Source organism: Amphichorda felina (assembly GCF_050947745.1).
Source record: "Amphichorda felina strain 45539 chromosome Unknown scaffold_9, whole genome shotgun sequence".
Classification (NCBI taxonomy): domain Eukaryota; kingdom Fungi; phylum Ascomycota; class Sordariomycetes; order Hypocreales; family Bionectriaceae; genus Amphichorda; species Amphichorda felina.
The window spans coordinates 1179499-1202195 of NW_028145041.1; the positions used below are offsets into that span (position 1 = coordinate 1179499).

Here is a 22697-nt window from a genome sequence, read left to right on the forward strand (position 1 = left end):
AGGATACGTGCGCAGCCGAGTAGACGTTGGATCGGTCGCCACCACCTTCGTGATCTTGGCGTCCTTGCGCGCAGGGAGAGAGGGTTCGGTTTTGGCAGATCGCCCTCGCTTTCATAAAGAGTTAGTTTCTCCTCTCCTCGGCCGGTTCGGATGCAACACACCTTAGAAGCACTTGCGGTGGACGATGGAGGGACCGCTCTCGTCGTACTCCTGCTTGGAGATCCACATCTGCTGGAAGGTGGACAGGGAGGCGAGAATGGATCCACCGATCCAGACGGAGTACTTGCGCTCGGGGGGAGCAATGATCTTGACCTTCATGGAAGAAGGAGCAAGAGCAGTGATCTCCTTCTGCATACGGTCGGAGAGGCCAGGGTACATAGTGGTGCCACCAGACTGTAGATTGTCAGTCACACAAATCTTGCGTCGCTATTCAAATTGGAGCTGCTTACCATGACAATGTTGCCGTACAGATCCTTACGGACATCGACATCGCACTTCATGATGGAGTTGAAAGTGGTAACGTGGATGCCACCGCTCTCAAGACCAAGGACGGAAGGCTGGAACAGAGCCTCAGGAGCACGGAAGCGCTCGTTGCCGATGGTGATGACCTGACCGTCAGGAAGCTCGTAGGACTTCTCGAGGCTGGAGCTCTGGGCGGCAGTCTGGATCTCCTGCTCGAAGTCGAGGGCGACGTAGCAGAGCTTCTCCTTGATGTCACGGACGATTTCACGCTCGGCCGTGGTGGAGAAGGTGTAACCACGCTCAGCCAGGATCTTCATGAGGTAGTCGGTAAGATCACGGCCAGCCATGTCGACACGGGCAATGGCGTGGGGAAGGGCGAAACCCTCGTAGATGGGGACAACGTGGGTGACACCATCACCGGAGTCGAGGACGATACCGGTGGTACGGCCGGAGGCGTACAGGGACAGGACGGCCTGGATAGAGACGTAGAAGGCGGGGGCGTTGAAGGTCTCGAAGACGATCTGGGTCATCTTCTCACGGTTGGACTTAGGGTTGATGGGAGCCTCGGTGAGCAGGACGGGGTGCTCCTCAGGAGCCACACGCAGCTCATTGTAGAAGGTGTGGTGCCAGATCTTCTCCATGTCGTCCCAGTTGGTGACGACACCGTGCTCAATGGGGTAGCGGAGGGTCAGGATACCACGCTTGGACTGAGCCTCGTCACCGACGTAGGAGTCTTTTTGGCCCATGCCAATCATGATGCTATGTCGAATGGTCAGGACCCATCTCCTTGTCGCGTGGCAAAGCTGACAGTTGTCGGCAGCGAACGGAACTTACCCATGATGGCGGGGACGGCCGACAATGGACGCTGGCGCATCGCGTTAGCCATGTGTACAATCGAGTTGGGGCTGTTCTGACCCCTATCGCCCGACGGGGGACGATGAGGAGCTTGGAAGGCGGAAGTGGGGTACTTACGGAAAACAGCTCGGGGAGCATCATCACCGGCGAAACCGGCCTTGCACATACCCGAACTAGCATCAGGTCAGTCTCATGGTACCCCAAAACATTGCAGTCTCTCGTTGCCGATGTGCTCGGGGTTCGGCAATCGACCGCGCCCATTGGTGCTTCAGTGGTGCTCTATCTCGATAGAGACCAAGGGGCGGTGATGATGTCGGTGAGAGAGCTAGGGGAGCTTACCCATTGTCGATAACGAGAGCGGCAACTTCTTCTGCAAAACGGAGGCCAGTTAGCGAGAGCGATTGCGATGCACGTCACGATGTCCAAACGTCGCGACGGCTGATGCGCGATAGGGGGGCGGGAGGCGTTGCGGCTACTTACCCTCCATGGCTGCGGATTACTGGGGGGAGCGGTAAAGGATTGAGCGGTAAAGTGGTTTTACAGAGGATAAATGACGAATGTCAAGAAGCTCAGGCGATGTAGATGCCGTGAGCTAGGTGGTGCGAGCGGGAGGTGGTCGACGTGAGCAGAGGACTCAAGGTCGGGAAGAGAAGAAGATGGAATGGGGAAGGTTGGCTTGGGCGAGCTGAGATGTGGAGGGGGTAAAGGAGCCAAGTATCGCTGATGGGCCACACCAATGTCACGAGAAAGTTGTGGGCATCCGAACCCAAGACAAGGGAGCCACTGACAGGCCAGTCAAGCCAGTCAACCAGTTGCCACGGGCGCCGGTGCTACGGCGGACAAGGGCGACACCGCCCAGGCGCTGGCAGAAAAATGGGGGCCCGTTGCTTGCTGCTTTAACTGATTGGCTCGTGGTGGTGGCTGGGAACTGCATGTCCGCTGGGCCCAATTCCAGCGCCGTTCGTTGCCAGTGCACCGCCATCAACGCCAGCATGGCGACCAAGCAGCCATCACAACCGCACAGCCTCCCACCTCATCTCACAGACTGACCAGAACGAAACCACCACCACGGCTGCCCAGGCAGATGAATTCCGTGCCTCCCCCCCTAACCTGTTGCCTAGACTACCTAGGTATTAATAGTGGTGCCAAGTAGGTGCTGTCGTTAGTCTGGCCATTAGATTCGCGCCCTCCGCAAAGGTGCTAGGCACGGCGAAAGGACACACCTTCGATTGATTTCCTTGTTGCCTGCCTAGTAGGCAATCAAGAGGACACTTGGGTGCGAGAGATCGAGCATCATCGATATTAGCAAACTGCCTGTATTCCCATTCGACCGACTGGAAATAGGATCCTTTCCATCTGTTGTTGCGTAAACGAGGTCACTTGGGGCCATCCTACCGTAAGCCATCTCAACTGCAGATGCAAACATAATAGCCATGTGGCCATTGACGGGTATTCCCTGATGGCCCTCCCGGCCCGTATCCTCTGACCAAGGAGCTGCGTCATGGTTTGCCTGAGCATGGGGCTTACGCAACTCCACGTCCCCAATGCCATGAATCGCTCATCCGGCGTAATATTCCACCTCTGTTCCGGTGGCTCCGCTGGGTCTACGTATGCATACGCAAGGCTGCAGGCATTCGTGCTGTGGCTGTCCAGGCATCACATTGTAACTGAGAGTTGAAGGCGTTTGGGATTGGCGGTGAATGGCCAGGGGGTCTAATATTAAGTATTTATCAAAATCCCCGGTCTTGTTAAAAGGATAGCAGGGGTCAGGGACTTTGTTGGGGACTCAGAACTACGGACATTCCTACTCATATTTTACCGTCTACATTCGCATGACGGACTTCGGCCACCACAGCGATATACCTACTTACCTAATTCAAGTATCATACAAGTACATGCCTAGTATTAGACTCTAGGACTACATCCGGAGATCCCTTGGCCACTCAAAGCCATAGCAGTATCGTTATCTTGACAACGCCATGAAGCGCCTCTCTGGAGGTGGCATGAATTCACTCGCCTCGCATCATGAGCGGAAGTCTAAAGCAGCGATGAGGGGCACTGGTGGTGGGGCACAAATTTTCGCAACGGCCACGATTTCCACGTCTCGTTGCTACTCTACTGAGTAAGACGCCAGTTTACCGGCTTCCAAGAATAGATAGCCCGATGTTGGGGCGGCCTGATGGGCTCCAAGACAACTCCGATCCATGAGTTCCTATTGTATAAGCAGTGACGTTTCAAGGCTCAGAATGAAGGCATCATAATCCATGGGCCGGTGCGGACAAGACTTGTCCCCTCCGGTTTGTGGGATGCGCTAGTCTATTTTAGGAATAGAGCTTTCTTGAAGCTTCCAGAATGGGCATTGTAACAAGCTTTACGAATATAAACTTTATAAAATCTCCAGACCAAGCGCAAGATAATTAAGGGAAGCTCAGACAACCTCATCTGCACAATCATCGTACGGTCGGCGATCCAAACCTCAAGTCACGCAAGATGAGCCAAGACAAGCGACTAAACGATCTCCTGAAATGGGGCATCGAGAACTCCGATACCACCAAAAATGACCCCGCGGCGCCCACGACAAACTCCCAGTTGACGCCCGACGTCATGAACGCCATCATGGGCGGCCCATCCGAGGCGGACCTCATGAGGGCCTCGATGGAGATCATAACCTCGAACGATGACGATGTCAGCCTCGACGACAAGCTCATCGCCTTTGACAACTTTGAGCAGCTCATCGAGAGCCTCGACAACGCCAACAACATTGCCAACCTCAGCCTCTGGACCCCGCTGCTCGACCAGTTGCGCCATGACGAGCGCGAGATCCGCAAGATGGCTGCTTGGTGCATCGGCACCGCGGTGCAGAACAACATACGCACGCAGGAGAAGCTGCTGGCCATGGGTGGCATCCCTCCGCTGACGGAGCTGGCGGCCAAGGATTCCGAGCACGAGGACGTGCGCCGCAAAGCCATTTATGCGCTGAGCTCAGCCGTTCGCAACTACCAGCCTGGCTTAGATCAATTTGTTGAAGAACTGTCCAAGGCTGGCCACAGCCTTGAGAAGACGGATGCTAACGACATGGAGGCGGTCGACGCGATAATGCATGGTCTACGGGAGAAGGCGAAGGCGGCTGCTCAATAAGGGTTGGAGAGCACACGGGTACTGTGACTGGACAGGAGTTGAGGCGTTGCTTCGGACAAGTTATGACGGTCTTAGATGGGAACAAGGAAAAGGGCCAGCTAGATGGCTTTGGATGTCGAACACCTCTTTAAGATACACTTGGTATACAATATCTATGTTACATGTGATTGAGAATCAATCGAGTTGCTCATGTGGCCTTCAACTAAAATTACCCTTAACCCTTTAATCCTTAACCTTGCCGTAAAACGGGACTCCCAAAGCCTCCATAAGGAGTCTTCCCTGGCGGTCCGACGTGGCGGTCGTTTGAATACTAATGTAGCAACCAGGAATCATCTTACCCGGATAAGACTGTAGGAAAGCGGTGTTAGCTGAATCTTATAAACGCCAGCAATGATACCATGTGTTAAAACTCACAGAGAAATTGTACTCAAGCTCAGGGAAATAGGACATTGCCTCGGGTTCCAACCCAAGCGAAAGGTTACCATTGCCGTCACCGCTGCTAGCCTTGACTCCCGGCCACTCCTTGATCTTGGGAAGGACAAGAGTGACGAGCTTGTCCATAAACTCATAAGCCGCGTTGCCGGTCAAAGTCACGTGAACTCCTCCAACGTCACCCTTCTTGATCTTGAACTGCGTGACATTGGTCCGCAGAATATTGACTTGGGGGAACTGGCCGGAGATGGCCAGGAGAACAGCACGAGCGGTATGCAGGTATTCCTTGTCGGAGCTGGCCTTGGGCGAATGCATTGAGATGCTGACAGCCTTGATGTCGGGGATGTTGTTGGGGCCGATGTCGCGCTCCAAGAGCGGCAGCCTATCCGAGCCCGGACCTCGGGGGCCTCTCCGAGGACGGTTCTTGTAGTAGGGCGAGGAGCCATCCCATGTCCTCAGCTCTCCCTTTGTGGACTTTGGTCGCACTTCTCCGGGAGGGTGGTGCTGGTAGGTGAGGGCGAGCAGGTCGGGGGCAATGGTAGACTCGAGGGTGTGTTTTAACCTGGGAACATTGAAAGGGCCAGGGGTGAAGTCTCGAGCGGTCGGGTCGGACGAGGGCGGCGACTGAACGGGGTGGAGAGGGCCGCGATCGTATTTAGGCGGGTGGAATTGGTACCTTGCCATGGTCAGCCAGACAGTCTATACGGCTGGGGCGCTGGACTCTCACCTATTTCCTGGAAGTTGCTTCCCGCAATCAGACCGCTGCTTTGTATCAAAAGACTTGGCGGCAGCCTCGTCCGGAGGGGGCGTCAGGAAGGACGAGTTGGAGTCGAGCTCAGAGAGGTCGTCAACCTTGCTGGTCGATGCGAACCTTCTGGCGCACGGGGAAGCGGCTCTGAGAGGCAATTGCCTCCGAAGAAGCGACCCGACTAGACGGGACCCTTCTCGAGAGCACGCCATGGTATATCGTGGTGTCGTGGTTGGGAACGCGATGTCGTTGTCGCCAGAGCTTCGTCGCATGAAGGAAATTTCCCACGGGGCGTCTTGGTTATTACTGCGCCACAGCCAGCGCTTTTGGGTTGGTTTAGCTCGCAGTGATGTGGCTGGTGAAGAATTCAATGTGGCGGTGCACGTCGGGTAGCCTCTCCAGCCAGGTCCCCCCGAAGGGCCCTCGCATTCAGCCGAACCTTGTAGTCAATAGCAGGTCTCGCAGTCAACAGCATCATTAGTAACTAAGCTAGGTAGCCCTAGCAGTCAACGCCATCAGAGACAGGCCTTGCAGTCAGGCCTCGCAGTCAGGCCTCGCAGCCAGCGGCATCAGAAGCCTCGTATAATCTATAGCCTTTGTTATGTATTTTAAGTAAGTTTTGGTTAATAATGCGTGGCATATAACCGCAGCTTTGCCTATGCCTTTGGCGGCGCATCATCGCTAACAACATGGTCTTGTATAATTCCTCCCAGCTCAGCTTCACCATAGTATATCTGAGTTCATCATAACGAATTAGTAGTATATACTGCCTATTACCTTATGCACAGCCTGAAAGCGAGCTCGCCTACAGATCCGCATATCTGTACCTTTTACCGACAACTAACCACTATCATGCCACCCCACCATGGTTTAAACATACAGATAGGTACTCATCAATGTAGTAATCCGTATCAGCAGCCTCAACAGCATCAGCAGGTGCCCACCGAGAGCCGCCACGGGTTATCATCTGCCTGCGCCTTCGCGAGGTAAAATTCTCCACGATAAACTTCGCTAAGGGATGACGCCAACCCCCAGCTAGTAGTACTAAGCTCGGCTCAACATCCCGTCTTCCTTCAGCTTCCTTACAGGCCCTCGTCATCGTGCATACTAGACTATGCAGGCACGGGTTGATCGACTTTTGCTCGTACACGTACACCTGTGAGTGATTACGGGAGGCTCCCTTCTCCATAATAGGCAGCCTCCCCACCATCCGTATAAAGTACCAACCATCAAGCTGGAAGCCTAGGCCGCTGGATACTCCCCAATTAAGCAAGGTAAAATGTATACTGCCTACTAGTGGGTACTAGTAAGTAGGCAGACATTACAGAAAAGCCCAACTTCAATCTCACTTACCGAGTCCCTATCATGTACTATAAGGTAGATAATAGTACCACAACCCAGCTTAGCAGTCAAGGGTGGGCACTTCTAGACCCTGACGTGACAGTGGGACGATTGCTGGAACCGATAAAGTTGCAGAGCGTGGAAACGGGCGTCGAAATGGAGGTGGCATTGACGCACTTCGCACCACCTTCCCCTCAACATTGTTTGTATTTATAGCCTCCAGCTCAACCATAATAAATATTATCACACACCTACTAATGTTATGGAATTATCTACGTAGCAACAATATACCTCTTGGGTTATCCATCCATCCTTTACCTAACTTTGCGACATTCGCGAGGTACAGAACGCCCGAGATTAAAAGATTAAAGCCTGGCTGTTTGACCAAGTACGAGTACTTGTAAGCCCCAGGTCCCAGTGCGCTAGCGACGAAAGAACTCCCCCCCCCCCCCCCCCCCCCGGGCGAGTTTCCACACCAGGGCCTCCCGCACCCCCCGCCAGCCCACCTCCAATCCTCGACAGCGAGGGCCATCCTCCTCCAACCCGATCCTGACAGACGCCAAACTGACCTCACCCGGCCGAACACGCTCCTTCCCCCGATTTCGCCGTCATTGGCGACGGGTACCGGCCATGAGTTCGTTTCCTAGAAAATTTCTCAGCCTGAGGGAGAAGGGTGGCGCGCAACATAGGAGCAAGTCGGCCCCTCCTGTGGGCAAGGTATGTTGGCGTCCAAGCAGCTCTTCCAGCTCTCGCATGGAAAACTTCAGAGCACCGCGCTGACAGAATTCAAACAGCCTAAACCGCCGGGGTCCGAAGCGTTCCGCGCCCTGTTCAAGACAGATCAATCAAAGAATGACCCAGGCAAAGACGAGGCGGAGGACACCGCGGCAGTGAACCTCAAGGTGCGATCTCTGCACATTTTCTAGGATATGTTGGAGCGGGAGACTAACTTCTGCAGTTAAATTATATCCAGAATCGATTAGACGGACTCGGAGCCACGGGTGTCTCGATCGACCACATCAAAGATATTATGGCCACCAACAACGCCGAAGGTGACCCCGACAAGACGATCGAGTTCATTCATATAGAGCAGGAGTCGTTGTCTGGGAATATCATGCCATATAATCCCCAAGTCGACATGGTTGGCGCCGAGAATCGTGGTAACGTTACCTGCTACCTAGATTCTCTCCTTTTCTCCATGTTTGCCAAGATGGACGCCTTCGAATGCATTCTGAAGGCCAACTTTCCCCCGGACAACCCCAGGAGCAAGCTGGTCAACCTTCTGCGAATATGGGTGAACATGCTCAGGACAGGAAAACTAATTAAAACAGACTTAGTGAGTTGGAGAAACCCGTCCCGGGGTTATCCAGACTGCAGCTAATCATGCTAGACGAGAGTCATTCAGCAGACTCTGGCCGAGTGCGGATGGCCAGATGCTCAATATTTAGAGCAGCAGGATACTTCTGAAGCCTTCGCATTTCTTACGGAAACTTTGCAGCTCCCACTCTTGTCGTTACAAGTCGATCTATTTCATCACGGCAAGGGAGAAAAGGACGACCACAAGGTCGTCTACGAGCGCCTTTTAAACCTTGCTGTGCCGCCTGACCCCGAAGGGAAAGGTATCAAGCTAGAAGACTGCTTGGAAGACTACTTCAATGCCCAAGTCGACGTGCTAAGAGACAGTGAGGAAGGGAAGAAGTCCCCAATGGAGGACCGGCGGCAAGACAGCAGACCCTCTCTGGCCCACCGAAGTACCATCCGGATCCTCACCGAGGACAGCCAAGCCTCGACATCAGTGACAGACTCGCCAGTGTCAATGACTTTGCCACAATTACCAGAGAAAGAGGCCGAGTCAAATAACTACTCAGTCACAATGGAACGCATCGATCCCGAGCGCTCTCTGAGCGCGACATCGGAAACACTTTCGAAAGGCACAGAAAGCAACGAAGCCGCATTGACTCAGACGGCAGCTACGCGAACTAGGTCTGCGAGCCTAATTCAAAAAATATACATTGACGAATCTGGACGACGTTCCAACTCTGAGGATTCAACAATGCTCCAAAGAGCTCGGAAGAAGGGATCGACCATGGTGAAGGCTGTGACGATTCCAGCGTGGCAGTTCTTCCGGCTCATTCGTAAGTCCTGATGACCCGTATCATTCCTGCTCCACGCGACTGATCAGGCCTGATAGCTTGGCATGCTGTATCCAGCAGTGAGCCTCAAAATGACGTCGAGGTCGCTATGAATTTTGATCAGCGGCCTGTTGTGGGTATCTGCCTCAAGCGTTATGTCATGACCGAGGAAGGGGAGCCCCAGAGGCACAATACTTACATAGATATTCCCGATAGCCTGCGATTACCACACTTCATGCTCGCCGACAGCTCGGCGGATGGAGAAGGCAGGTCATGCTTGGACACAGACTACAAACTCGTCTTGCAATCTGTAATCTGCCACCGCGGAGACTCGGTACAGAGTGGCCATTACATCTCTTTCGCCAGAGTGGCACCAAAAGTACTTACGGACAATAGGCGGCACGACTTTGACCCGCCACCAGACTACGAAGAAGCGCAATGGGTACAATTCGACGATCTGGATCTGGATCATCGGGTTCGCTATGTGGACAACATCAAGCAGGCTCTAAAGGATGAGATGCCTTACCTGCTTTTTTACCAGATTGTTCCGATGGTTGATGCACCACCTACTGAGGAGACTGAACCCGAGCCTCCATCGTACAATGAGTTCAGCCACGGCGTTGAACAGTTGCCTTCCTCATGGACGGCGGCTCATCACAAATCGAATGGTGTTGAGCATGATGAGCATGTCACACCTGCTCCAGGCCAGCTCCAGACCCCTATGAGCAAGCCGCCTAGCATTCGTGTTTCGGCCGACATGGAAAGGTCTAGGAAGAGCTCCGATGGCGGACTCAATTCATACTCTGGATCAATGCAGGATGGATCCCGCCGTCCTAGCATGAATCTCACGGATTCCACTGCAGTCACGCCTGCCCGCACACCAGATCTTCAGTATTCACCCCTAATGACTCCCAATGACGAAACAACTGCCTCGAGGTTATCTCGCGCTGCAGCTCGATTCAAAGGGAAGCAGAGCCGTCCTAGCAGCCAGTCAGGAGAAAATCGAGTTAGTAACGCCATGAACCGCGTGGCCAGTCTCATGATTCGTCCTAGCCGAGACGCACTAGTCGAGCCTCCGGCATTGAATATTTCCAACTCGAACTCTACAGGACGGGCCAGCCTCGATATTCCGACTGCCCACAGTGCACCAGAGTCCCCTCTTGAGGGAGAGAAACCACCACTCCCACCACGGAGCGGGGAAGAAAAGAATGAGAAGAAGGGCAAAGCTAAGGAGAAACCTGCCAAGGAGAAGCCTCCCAAGGAGAAAACTCCCAAGGAGAAACCCCCCAAGGAGAGACCTGCCAAGGAGAGACCTGCCAAGGAGAAACACCACAAGGAAAAACCCACCAAGGAGAAACCCACCAAGGAGAAGCCTACTACTAAAGAGAAGCCCACTAAGATGAAATCTAGTGATCAGCCCGAGCGAGAGTGTTCACTGATGTGATGGTGCTTCTACACCACTAGCATGGCTGCGACATTGTTTTCGACGTCTTTTATTGTGCGGATTAAGGAGTAATACCCTCTTCCTACGAAGTGCAGATATTGGCTCCGTGGACCCCCAATATACCCAGGCATTCACAGAATGTCTTTAGGGGGAGGGAAGGGATACAAACGGTTGGATTGCATAATCAGCGTGGCGTTCATAGGTAAAGACCATCTCGCGCCGCAAAAAAAGGTCCAGGGATATGTGATTTCAATGCTCATGGGAATGAGAAATTCAGGAGAGCTAGAAGGTCCCCAATTGGGTTCCCAACCATGACACTCGTTAGAGATCAGTAATAGGTAGTATCAATACCAGAGTATTGTTCATTCATCGGTGGCCCCAACTATATCCGAAAACGAATGTGCCATTCTTTGCCAGGTTGATACAGTAATCCTTACCAGAAATCTGATTCTCTATTTCGTTATATACAGTACACGAGAGGCAACTTTGAAAAGATGGTAAGCCACCCCTTCCGCGGGAGAACACCCCGCCGTTAGATTTTCGATCAACCCAGACTGCACCACCGCCTTGCTCCCAGTGGCGACCTACGACAATTCCACAAACAAGTAATATACACGGGCACCAATGTCCCTGGTCTCGGACCCATCGAGGAGCCGAGAGGGCGTCGAAGCTCTGCGGCGCCTTGGCATCCAGGTCACATTATAATAGTTTCAGAGGGGTAACAGCAGGGTTCGGGTTCGAGGTCGTCATGCCCGAGCCGAGCTTAGAAGGGGATGTTGGCAGGAGTGGCCGGGGCACCGGCAGCCTCCTGCTGGTCCTGGAGCTCCTCGGGAGCCGACTCAATCGACACACCAAGTCCAAGGTTCGCCGATTGCTATAACGGAGTTAGTTAAAAATTACTAAGAGAGCGACCTCTGGGAGCTTTGTTTACTAACCGTGAAGTGGTCAAGGTCGGCAGCAAAGGTCATCATGACCGGGGGGGCGACGCGCTTCTCCAGCAGGCAGCTCAGCTTGCCCTTGGAGTCAACCTGGGCACGGAAAGTGGACATGCGGAAGTCGTACTTGGCGCCAATGGTGGTGACACCCTCCTTCTGGAGACCACCGCCCATCATGCCACCAGCGGCGGGCACGAGGCCGAGGCTCATGTCGACACCGGCCTGAACCTTGTCCGAGATCTTCCTCCAGTACGACGTGTTGAGAGTTCCCATGGCAGCCTGCAGCTGAGCGGTGGCGACCCAGTCCTCAGCCTTGTAGCGTGCGCAGTACGAGACGGCGCACTCAGGGCCCTGAGTGAGGGCCGGGCGCTGCCACAGAGTCTCCATGCCGAGGGCGAGTTTGGGGGTGACGGACTGGAGGTAGCTGCCGATGAAGATGCCAGTCATGCCCCCCTCCAGGAAGGAAGGGTTCAGCATCTTGAGAGAAGCGCTGAAGTCATCGCCGGTGTACTCGTGCTCGAACTGGGCCATGTCCTGGCCGCCGGGGGAGATGGAGAGCTGCGACTTGGAGACGAGCTTGTCGGTCCAGCGGTAGTTGAAGCGTCCGGACAGAGTGCCTTCATTGTCGAGGTTGCCCTGGGCGAAGATCTGGAAGAGTCGCAATGTCAGTGATGTTCTAGCCAGGCACGGCGATGACGAATGGGAAGAGGGTTCTCACCTTGTTGGTACCATACATGGTGGCAAAGGTATAGGGGTTGATGCGCTCGCCCATTGCGAACTGATGCGAGACCTGGAACAGCGGCGTCATGCTGAAGATCTTGGTGAGGTCGGCGCGAACACCGGTAAACATGGAGTTGTTGAGGAAGACATCGCGCTGGACCTCCTTGGACAGGGTCTCTATCGTGCCTGGGTTGCTGAGACCGAGCTTGGCCCTGCGCTCGGAGAAGGAGTTGACGACATCTCCTATTGTGGTCGCGATGGGGTTGGCGAGGAGAAGAGAGCTAAGAAAGTCGATTCCGGAGGCCATGATGGCAGAGAGGGCGCCCAAGCCTGTCGGGGCTGGACGGACACGGAGATGGGAATGGGGCCAACGAAAGGGAGACCAAAGAGAGAATCGAAGGACCCGAAGGTTAGAGGGTCGGTAGAAAGAGCGATGAGGCTGGAGGCTCAATCGCAATGGGTCCCGGAGTCGTGCTGCGACACCAGTGACGCGATGGGTTGGTATCGGATGGACGAGAGCGCTGAGGGATGAAGTTGGAGAATAATTTTCATGGGGGTGCCGCGAACGCCAGCTTAGGTGGAGCACGACCTCATTGCTTGTGGATGATGCACACTGTCGCTGCACTGCCAGGGAGCAGACACAGCCGTTGGCCCCGGAGCACCTGATGTTCCGAGCCGGGCATTGCCGAGATGACCAGACTGGCGGTGGCAATGTGGCGCTAGTGTGGCTGGTGGACAAGTTGCATGCGGGTACGACGAGTACGGAGTACGTATTTTTTTTATGCCTTGGTTCTAGGCTGGTCGGGTCGGTAATGATCTCGAGCATGTCATGGCACGTAGCCTAGATAGGTACTCACCAGATTAGCCCTTGATATCTATCGTCAAACCTTATATGATTTCTCGCATTGCGTTTATCGGAGGCTCTTCTTAGAACTATTCTCTCTCACCCTGGCTTGCGCAAGCTTTATCTACCACCGGACGCTGACACCATCTACGTACCTCCATTATCTGCCTCCCGACAATATCCGACTCCCACTGGTTGCCCGCTCCTTCTTCACCGTACCCCTACTATAGCCCAGGCCACGATATCCTCATCACGCCTGCCACGCTACATACAGATCTCGTTCTTCTCGGCGGCTGCAAGCTGTGGGTTTACTTAGTTGTCACCACACGCCCGATTCTTCATTTTCTTCCCACAGCTCTCGGCTCTCCGTCCCAGGTACCCTAGAGGATTTGTCTTAGAACCCCACCATCACGACAAACCTTCAACAGTCCGCACATGAGGTAGTGGGTATCGTTGCCAAACTTGCCATCGCGACCCTCTCCTCCTCAAGCTCCTTCAGGAGCACCCGGGCATTGACCTAGCCAAGTACAAATAGCATTAGCTACTCATCGCTGCTAGTAGGACAGACTTGCCTTCGTCTGGTAGAGCTGCTGACTGGTCTTGCTGTGGGATTGAACACCGCTTATCTCATCGGACTTACATGAAAACTTGAAGCAGGTAGTAGTCACCATGGATACATTATTGTACGTTGTTTCTATTTCTCCTTCCCCTCATCGCCGGTTTTGTCTTTCACACCCCACTGTTATGCTCCTTCCTTGGCGTTGACCGAGGAAGAGGCATGGGGAATGCTCTCCAGCTTCTTCATACCCCCCCTGCTCCTTGAATTCAGGCAAACACTCCATATTGTCGTCTCTTGGTCTTGGCAAGATTGTTTGTCTGACGATATAACGCCCCCCTCGACACTCTCATCTGAACGCAGACCGACCCCCAGCTTGGATTATGGAGGATACCACTGACACTTCGGGCGCTAGAACTGCCGAGATCGCGGCCAACGCGCCACGATATCGCCGCAGGAGCTCAACCTTCATCGATGGGATACACGATGTACCGGAGGATCAGGATATGGCTCCGGCCCAGCTCTATAGCACCATGTCTGGCCGGCTCTTCCACTCAGGTCGCATCGCCATTGTCATGGTCGGCCCGCCTGCCCGTGGCAAGACGTGAGTTTAAACCGAACCTCTTCTGCCCGCTTGGACTTCATATACTGAACAGACTAGGCACATATGCGTATCCATGGCCCGGTATCTTCAATGGCTGGGAGTCAAGACACGGGTATTCCACCTCGGAGACTACCGTAGAGCGACAGTCGGCCCTGGTGGTGCTGTTCCTGAAGACTACTTCTTCCCCAACGCTTCGCCCCAGTCGGTCATCCTGCGCCAGAAGATTCTTAAGAAGTGCCGAGAGGACATCTATGCCTGGCTCAACCACGAAAATGGCCAGGTTGCCATCTACGATGCTGTCAATCCAACTGCCAGCGGGAGACAATCCCTGGCCAAGGAATTTGCGAAGCACGACGTTCAGGTTGGTTTTCCGATGATCTCATGATAACCCCCATGTGCTTATTGATTTTAGACTCTATTCATTGAATCCTATGTCAATGATGAGCGAATCCTCCGTGAGAATGCCCGTAACGTCAAGATTTCATCCCCCGACGTGAGTTTTCCTCCCCAAGAGAACAGGGAAGAAGGCCCCCTGGCGCTTACAGACTCTAGTTCGCCGGAATGGATCCAGACAAAGCCGCCGAGCTCTACCTCAAACGAATTGAGAATAAGATACCTATGTTCGAGACTATGGAGGAGAAAGAGTTAAATTACATCAAAATGATCAACGCGGGCACCAAGTTCTTTTACAACAACGTCAGCTTCAACTACCTCTCCCATAGAATCGTCTTCTACCTCACGAATCTTCACATCAAGTCCCGCACCACATTCTTTGCCCGCGCTGGGCCCGCTGCGGACGAGGAAGAACATTACAAGTCAGATGCTCCGCTTTCAGACCAGGGCAAGATCTATTCTCAGAAGATGGCGGAGACTCTCATCAAACACCGTGAACAGAAATCTGCCGAGCTCATGGGGAATGGCCGCGCCCAGGTCCCCTTACCGCCACTCTCAGTCTGGACATCGACTCGACTAAAGACTGTTCAGACAGCTGAAATTTTCAAAGACGAGGGATACAAGGTTCGCCAGCGCTCACAAATGAGCCAGATAAACCCAGGCGCTTGTGAGGGCATGTCAGAACGTATGATTCGGCAGATCTACCCCGAAGAAGTAGAAAAGCACGAACTAGACCCGTATCATCATCGGTATCCTCGAGCAGAGGTCAGTGACCCCCCTTTACTTCAGGCAACTTAAACCACCTTGAAGTACGGTTAGGCTAACCTACTCTGTAGTCCTATCACGATCTTGCAGTTCGTCTTGAGCCAATCATCCTGGAACTGGAACGAGAGCAGAATGACCTCCTCATCATTGCCCATGAGTCGGTCCTTCGCGTCCTCTATGCCTACCTCATGCACTGCTCCACAATGGACATCCCGCTCCTCAAGTTCCCACGAAACGAGATCATTGAGATCACTCCTGCTGCCTATCAAAACGAGGCCAAGCGTATCCACATCCCTGGTCTGGACTCTGAGACGCCCTCTGGTTCGCCCGACGATCTCAAGCTTTCGAGCATCCCGCCAAGCGGAGTTGCCAGCGGAGTTGCCAGTGGTGTTACCAGTGGTGTTGCCAGTGGAGTTGCCAGTGGAGTTGCCAGTGGTGTTGCCAGTGGTGTTGCCAGTGGTCAAATGAGCCCAGTCCCCGGAGGTCTCAGCAGCCCTGCTGAGCCGGTGGCGGACAGGCCACCGGAGAAAGTAGTTAATACGGCAAAGGACATGGTTGCGGATAAGCTACATGACGAGGACTAGAGGAGGACTCTTCGTAAATGCGGACTCGGGAGGTACAATAGCTTAGGAGTAGCAACAGTGCCCCCGAAGAATTCTTACAGGACAATGATGGAATCAATAAAACGACTTACGAATGGTTTTTGCGTTTAGTAGAATTCAAGTTTCACTTAAAAGTTTCCTACCTAGTACTGTTAACTCCATGCCTTAGTTGTAGTCTCTGGATGGTTGGGCCATATTCCCTTGGGACTACCTGCTCCACGGCACAACGATCTGTAATTGGACTTGGGATTTTCAGGTCTAAGATTCTGCAGTAGTATTTTAATAAGATCTGGCGTTGGCTGCAAAGCACCGATATTCTGTTGAATCTATCCGTATGCATCTCTCTTTGGTTTCCAGTAGGTGAGTATAAGTAGCAACTGTATTGACGACAGCAAGTTCAACTTGATCCTTTCACCTTATTCTGCTGAATTTGTTGCCCTCAACGCCGCACTGGCGATCTACAACTAGTTAGGATATGCCCTGTTTGTCTTCTATCGTAACGAAGAGCACGCCAAGGGCATTGCCGTCCCGTAACCGTAAGGAATTATGAAATATGTAGAAGATATCCGCGGAAGGAGTATGACTATACCTCGAGGTAGATCTTCCGTTGGTCATGGGACTTGTACCGGGCAACCCGTCACTTGTCATATCTGACACGAGCCAGTCTGTTTCACTGTATAGGCAGGCCTATGTAGTCCTGCCCGAGCTTTGCCACCGCAACCAGCGCTCCCCTGGGCCTGTGCGACCACGGCACAGGAGATGCTGCAGGCATCCATGTGACACGAGCATGATCAGCCGCAGACGAATAAGGGAATGGGGGTTCTGCGGTTTGACGAAAGGGGCTGTTTGCACAGAGTACAGCAACTGCACGGAAACCCTTGCACAGATGACCTGCATCTCATAGCCAGTCAAGTAGATGAAAGACAAGGCCTCTAGCTAATCTAGTGTTTATACTAAGGTCAAGCGTAGTTCCGACGGACTGGACTTGCGTGACTCAGATTACACAGCAGGTCCTACGGATACGAATGGGCGACTTGCTTCTACGTACTCGTATGTGTACGAGATTTGAGGGTTCCGCTTTGGTCCACGATGTAATTCACCCTGTTACATGTCTATTAGCTGTCGTGAGGACCAGTTGGCCGTTTAAGAAATACGACTCGAGAGTCGACTACTTGGGAATGGTTAAACTAGTCGCTGTGTGCCCTGTATTAAATTCTATCCTAGCAGCGCTCCGAACTTTTATCTCTCTCTGGATCGAGGTTCGTCCCTTCGGTGTGCGAAAATGTACAAGATTAATAATGTTTATTAATAGCATGCAGATCGATAGAGCCTTACCCAGAGCCACGGGTCAAATCGCGGTCAGCTTTTGTGCTTGAGTCAGATCGACGGGAGCGATAAGGCAAAAAGCAATGCAAATCCATGCCGCAGGTCATTCGTCCAAAGAACCTAGCAATCCAAACTGTCTTGTTGGGGATGCAGAGTCCTCTGTACCGCTCGTGTCGTGTTATCCTTGCTGGCAAGGCTGTATGAGATTCGTACCACTGGTTGACTGATGGTCGTCCAATTGCCAGAATTTCTTGGAACCAGCTGGATGGCTAGTACCTATGTAAATTGCCATGTCGGCTGGTGTCAGGGAATTGACGTACGTATACGGAGTATAGGACAGACCGTGCCGATATAATCTAGTTGGCGGTGTTCCAAAACTCTCCATCTCGCCGTAACAATGGTACAAGATTCATCTGAGACATGGTGAGACCCGATATCGCCCAGGATGGCAATACTGAACCCATCGGCACGCAAGACGCAGTTTCATGACGAGACCTTAATGGAGTGCGAGATAATAGTACTCGGACTCTGCACAGCCCACCTGATTGTGGTGGGGTGAGGTTTGGGAAACAATTGAGTGACGAGATGGGTTCACAAAGAAAAAACACACTAAAATCCAGCCGATTTGTGCGAAAGGGATACGCGAACAAGACATACATTGAACAAGGCAGACTGCAGTGCACCTTCTGACGCTTCTGACGTAGGCAGGCCTAGGGCAGTTGGTGTCTTTGCGTCAGAGGGGGGCTGGTGGTGCACCAGCTTGGAGCGTTGGAGGCAAATCAAGGAGCCGCGCTAGCGCCTGTTGCTTGGTGTTGCACAGCAGCTCAAATTGGATCGGCATGTGAAGAGACGAGAGAAGAAGCCTCTTGATGATCGCCGTGATACTCCGTCACTGGCCGGTCATGGCAAACAAAGCAGGGTAGCCAGGAACAGATCTATATTCAGGAATAGACCGCCGGGGATAGAGCCTCAGGATGGGATGCCACCAACATTGATATTGATTGGCCCGGGTTCGGTCTAGCAGCAGGTCACAAGGTGTATCATAGATGTCCGTCACTCCAAGCGCCGACTTCAGGAGCTCTTCGTGATGGTCGTGCAGCTCTTGCTGACGCACTCATGGCATGCGACCCTGAGGCGTGCCTTGTCTTGGCTTAGCTTGACATGGCTGGTTATTGGAGGACTGACAATGAACTGGGCGAGCCTGGGTTGGGACTTGAGAGCTTCTGCGAGAGTCCGTGACGCCAGGCCAGGGACGTGGCCCAAGGGCCAGAAGCGATTTCAACTTGCAAATCCCACGACTGGCCTGGAACAGCAAGGGGCGGTTCGTACCCATGGTACCGAGTATGTAGCCACAGTTCTTAGTTCATGCTGTCGGGGCGGGTACGCTTGACGAGGCGAACGGGAAGCACGCCACGTTGCAGAGCTTCGACCAATTGCCGTTGTCAATTGGGGATTACGGTGCTGATCGGGCAGCTTTGCTGCTTGATTCCAAGAGAAACCCCTTTTTTCCTTCTCATCAGGTGAGTGAAATGGACTGGACTGGACTGGTGGGTTGACGGAGCTGACTTGGGCTCAGTGCTCACTGGAGGCTGGGCCTTGGCCCTTGGGCTCGGCTGACGGGCGAACTCAAAATTGCCCGTTAGCGTTGCATGGGGGTGGTCATGGGACCACGAGATGCATTCCACCAAACTTGCCCACGGCCCCCAAGCTCCCTGGATTTTCTCTCGCTCGCCGCTCGGGGCGTGATGTGGGTGGCCGGCGCGGCCGCGGCTGGGCGTCCAGAGAGCCGCGAACGAACAGCCCACCCCTGTTGGCTGAAATGCTTCATCTTTTCCAATGACACGAGTCTAGGAGACTAGGACTCCAGGACCGGCCGGCGACTTGCGGCATTCCACTCTCTGATCAACCGGCATCTCACCCATGGGGACTGGCCGGCAACCGAGCGTGGCTGGGCTCCTCGACGGTCCATAGCCCTGTACGGATATTAGGCCATGTACTCGTAATAGGTGCCTCGTTGATTCTGGCCCAAAGCTCTCAAGCTATCTTGACCATGACGTACGTATTAATATAACGACGTCCTTTATGATCAACACGAGAGATCCAGGAAAGGCCGATGTCGAGAATAGAGTGGCGCCAACCCAAGCGCGAGAGGGTCCACTCGTTGGAGCATCCTGGCGAATGGGGCGCCATTTTAAAGTGGCATGCTGTATGCTCCCACTTGACCACGCGAATTGTCTCTTTTTAGTTTCGACGACGAGACTTCTGGCAAGGTCTAAAACCACCGCTTCCTGAGCCTCCTGGTAGTCGCCCAGGGGTAGCGTAGTGCGGCGGTCTCGGCCTCTGGACCATCTCTACGACGGACACCTATTATTCGTTGCAGCCCGATCAGACAAGGACTTGGATTGGATTCCTTGCCGGCAACATGTTGTCGTGGGTGGAGAGGTTAGGGCATGAGCCTATGAGCCTTGGCCGACCCAAATGCCTCGTCTGTACCACTGCATCGGAGCGGAAGACGGCCCCCTGGGCTCCTAGAGAACAGACTCGGATCCACTCCCACTCTGTAAGGGGTCCCTTTTCGTAATAGTGCGGATGTTAGGTACCTATAATAATACTGTCAGTCGTCGGTTGGGTGGATGTGGAGCGGCAACCGTCGCCAGTGCTAGCATGATGCTCTTCGCAGCTTTGGCTGCCATTCTACTCGTGATATTATGCCCCGGGACATTGACTATGTTCGAGACTAAAGGAGGTTGTTGCTAAGTGAGGATAGTGTTTGCAATCGAACACTGAACTCATGTCTCAATCAAACAAACTTGGGGCGCATTGTTTCAAAGCGTTGGAAGCCCAGTATGCCGGATCGACATCGACAGCAGGATAGAACCTATTCCGTGGACCCACAGATCGGATTTCTTCGATCTGGCAATATGGATACTAACGCCGGGAAATTCAGGTCTCAGCACTGTGAGCGGAGGTAGCTAGATATGACCAGGCACGTACTAGATCGTATGTACGTATGCACACCTGGGTAGTCTTAATGCCCATCGAATCTTTGGTGGGAACATAACTACGAGGTCGTAGAGCATAAATCTGTGGCGCGAGTGTCTAGTAGGCCATGCACCAAGGTGTGAACGCTAACCCGCAGACCACCAGCTTACCACATGGCTGGGTACTTATGTACCTGGCCAGCGTTTTGACTTGGACATGCCACTCAGGCTGTGGTGGCTTGATTCGCGGAAACCAACCATGATGGAGATTATGAGCCGAAATTTCGCTGTTATCGTCATGTCGAAGCTCGTCTAATATTCAGTCCGACGTCGCAACGGCCCTATTGCCACTTGGGTCTATGTACTCGTAAATCCAGTCGTGCAGGGGCTTGCTGATCAACAATCGCACTTGGACTTGTAGAGGTTCCTCAGTAAGAAAGAATGGAGGATTGAGTGTAGCAGTGGAGGTGTTGAAGTTCTGGAGTCAAAACAGTCAGAGCCTTGTGGTACTCCGTGTACGGAGTACTCATAGTAGTAAAATTACGGATAGCTCTTACCTCAAATGTTGTCCGCGGGCGGCAAGAGCAACGGGGCAACTGAATGATATTCAGCCATTGGTACTCCAAGTGCATTCTAATCTGAAACTCTGAATAATATTATTACTACTATAGTAGTAAGATTTGGGGCGGCTCAATTGCAGCCTATGTGCTAATACAGCCCGAAGCAATTAATATAGGTCGCTAATAATAGTGGTGAATCATCCTGGGATTGATAGTTATTGATGGCTGGTTTTGATCATGTCGAACTTGGCATTGCAGTGTTGCACAGACACGGCTAACCTGACCTGTCCGTCATTGATTCATGGCTCTTAATACGACGATGGGGCGGCAAACAATCTGCAATCCATTATTGTTCGTTGGTGAGATGTGATGGATCATCGAGCAAATGGGGTCCAGCAGACTTGGACGCGTGACAACCGCCCCGCACCGGAATGGAAATGTCAGCAGGAGGAGCCACGTTGGGGACGGTACTTTGCGGGTACCGTCTACTTGCCCATTGTCCCCTTTGTGATGGAGGTGCTTGGGCCGTACCTCTTGTCTCTCCTCTAAGAGAGCTACTGCTCCAGGATGACGGTCCATCATCTTCGCACCATCTGGTATGCTTTGTTCTCAGCCTCTCGTCGCTGGCCTCGCATGTAGCTTTGGCATACATATAATATCAATTCCGGCATTTGTGCAGCTTGGTCACCTCTGAGGCTGGTACCCTGGCACCACCTCAGCAGATCCCCGTCCCTGTATGTGCGTACGAGTAGCACTCCCTGACTCCACGATCCCTGCTGCCACAACCGCCCGGCGCCCGCTCCGTGTTATGCGACGCCGGTTTGCTGGGTTCTTTGGTGATTGTCTTGACTCCGGCTATCCTCACCTTCTGGGAACGGTTGTACAGACGCCCGTGATCGATTCGGCCATCCCTCGGTGGCCTCACCTTACTACCAGCAGTATCTAGGCTGGTTTTGCGTCACCTCTGCGAATGAAGGGATGCCTTACGTACGAGGTGCTTTCGGATACATACGCACGAATCCACCTGACGTCGGTTGCCGCCCTCCCTGGCTGGCCTTTGCCGTTGGTGCTGCAGCACCAGGGCTTTCCTTGACGTCGTCGGGTCATCCTCTTGGTTCCCGCGAGCAACCGCAACGGGACAAGAGGGGGAGGGGGGGAAGTTGGAGAGCCTTCCACTGAGAGTAGGTAAGTACGAATAGGTAGCGAAGCACAAGGCTGTCCTCGGCCTGACCAAAGCTATCCCGGCTGGTGGTGAAGTGTGGGTTGTTGACCCCCTCGAGCTCCGGGATTAATTGCCTCCCGCGCAACGCTGCAGCATCATCGCCCGTCCGAGCACCACCTGTGCCTTGCCGTAGGCCACAACCCTGATCGACTTTGGAGACGTCACACCTGATCTTAATTTTTTTTTAATCGACTATAAGCTGATAATATCGACACTGCACTTCTTTGGGTCTGCCTATTGCACCCAGCACCCGCCATCAATGAAGCTTTTATTTATCGGAGCCCTGTCGCTGGTTGTCTAGGCCCCACCTCCGTACATCACCTGGGCAGCAAAATCCAACAGCGGGTTCCACTCCGGACCAGCTCAATCGACGGTTCACCTCCCATTCACCGTGGACCAGGAGCACTAGCCCGCCTCAAATCCAGTCCGGTCTGCTTCCCCTACCTCCCCCCGGCGCCCTGTCACGAGCGCGCTACCTCAAGCACCCCGCCCCCTCCACTGGAGTGCCCAGAGACCCGCCTCCCCCTCCCATCCAGTGGCAGCCAGTGGGAGCCAGTGCCAGCCAGTGCCAGCCAACCAGCCCAGCCTATACCCAACCCCACCTCACCTTGTTGCCTCGCCGGGGACCCGTCGACTC

The 22697-nt window shown here is 53.5% G+C and overlaps 6 protein-coding genes across 6 annotated transcripts; 3 read left to right on the plus strand and 3 right to left on the minus strand.

The window, feature by feature from the left end:
• Window positions 1–162: 162 nt before the first annotated feature.
• On the minus strand, window positions 163–1804 carry ACT1 (actin; the record flags this gene model as incomplete). Its single annotated transcript, XM_083198282.1, has 6 exons — window positions 163–393; window positions 450–1221; window positions 1297–1327; window positions 1435–1490; window positions 1657–1687; window positions 1798–1804. The coding sequence occupies 6 exons, from the start codon at window positions 1802–1804 to the stop codon at window positions 163–165; spliced, it is 1128 nt and encodes a 375-aa protein (XP_083046017.1).
• Window positions 1805–3807: 2003 nt separating this feature from the next.
• FES1 (Hsp70 nucleotide exchange factor FES1) lies at window positions 3808–4455 on the plus strand (the record flags this gene model as incomplete). The annotated part of the gene is made up of 1 exon (XM_083198283.1): window positions 3808–4455. The coding sequence occupies one exon, from the start codon at window positions 3808–3810 to the stop codon at window positions 4453–4455; it is 648 nt and encodes a 215-aa protein (XP_083046018.1).
• A 222-nt stretch (window positions 4456–4677) lies between these two features.
• mrpl7 (mitochondrial 54S ribosomal protein uL5m) lies at window positions 4678–5847 on the minus strand (the record flags this gene model as incomplete). Its single annotated transcript, XM_083198284.1, has 3 exons — window positions 4678–4803; window positions 4870–5563; window positions 5615–5847. The coding sequence occupies 3 exons, from the start codon at window positions 5845–5847 to the stop codon at window positions 4678–4680; spliced, it is 1053 nt and encodes a 350-aa protein (XP_083046019.1).
• Window positions 5848–7606: 1759 nt separating this feature from the next.
• Window positions 7607–10552, plus strand: ACO1O0_008931 (ubiquitin carboxyl-terminal hydrolase-domain-containing protein; the record flags this gene model as incomplete). Its single annotated transcript, XM_083198285.1, has 5 exons — window positions 7607–7693; window positions 7771–7878; window positions 7950–8312; window positions 8367–9111; window positions 9168–10552. 5 exons carry the CDS (start codon window positions 7607–7609, stop codon window positions 10550–10552), a joined length of 2688 nt encoding a protein of 895 aa, XP_083046020.1.
• Window positions 10553–11315: 763 nt separating this feature from the next.
• TOM40 (TOM complex pore protein TOM40) lies at window positions 11316–12514 on the minus strand (the record flags this gene model as incomplete). Its single annotated transcript, XM_083198286.1, has 3 exons — window positions 11316–11426; window positions 11488–12135; window positions 12206–12514. 3 exons carry the CDS (start codon window positions 12512–12514, stop codon window positions 11316–11318), a joined length of 1068 nt encoding a protein of 355 aa, XP_083046021.1.
• A 1476-nt stretch (window positions 12515–13990) lies between these two features.
• Window positions 13991–15953, plus strand: ACO1O0_008933 (bifunctional fructose-2,6-bisphosphate 2-phosphatase/6-phosphofructo-2-kinase; the record flags this gene model as incomplete). The annotated part of the gene is made up of 5 exons (XM_083198287.1): window positions 13991–14211; window positions 14269–14572; window positions 14624–14704; window positions 14764–15369; window positions 15441–15953. 5 exons carry the CDS (start codon window positions 13991–13993, stop codon window positions 15951–15953), a joined length of 1725 nt encoding a protein of 574 aa, XP_083046022.1.
• Window positions 15954–22697: the final 6744 nt, after the last annotated feature.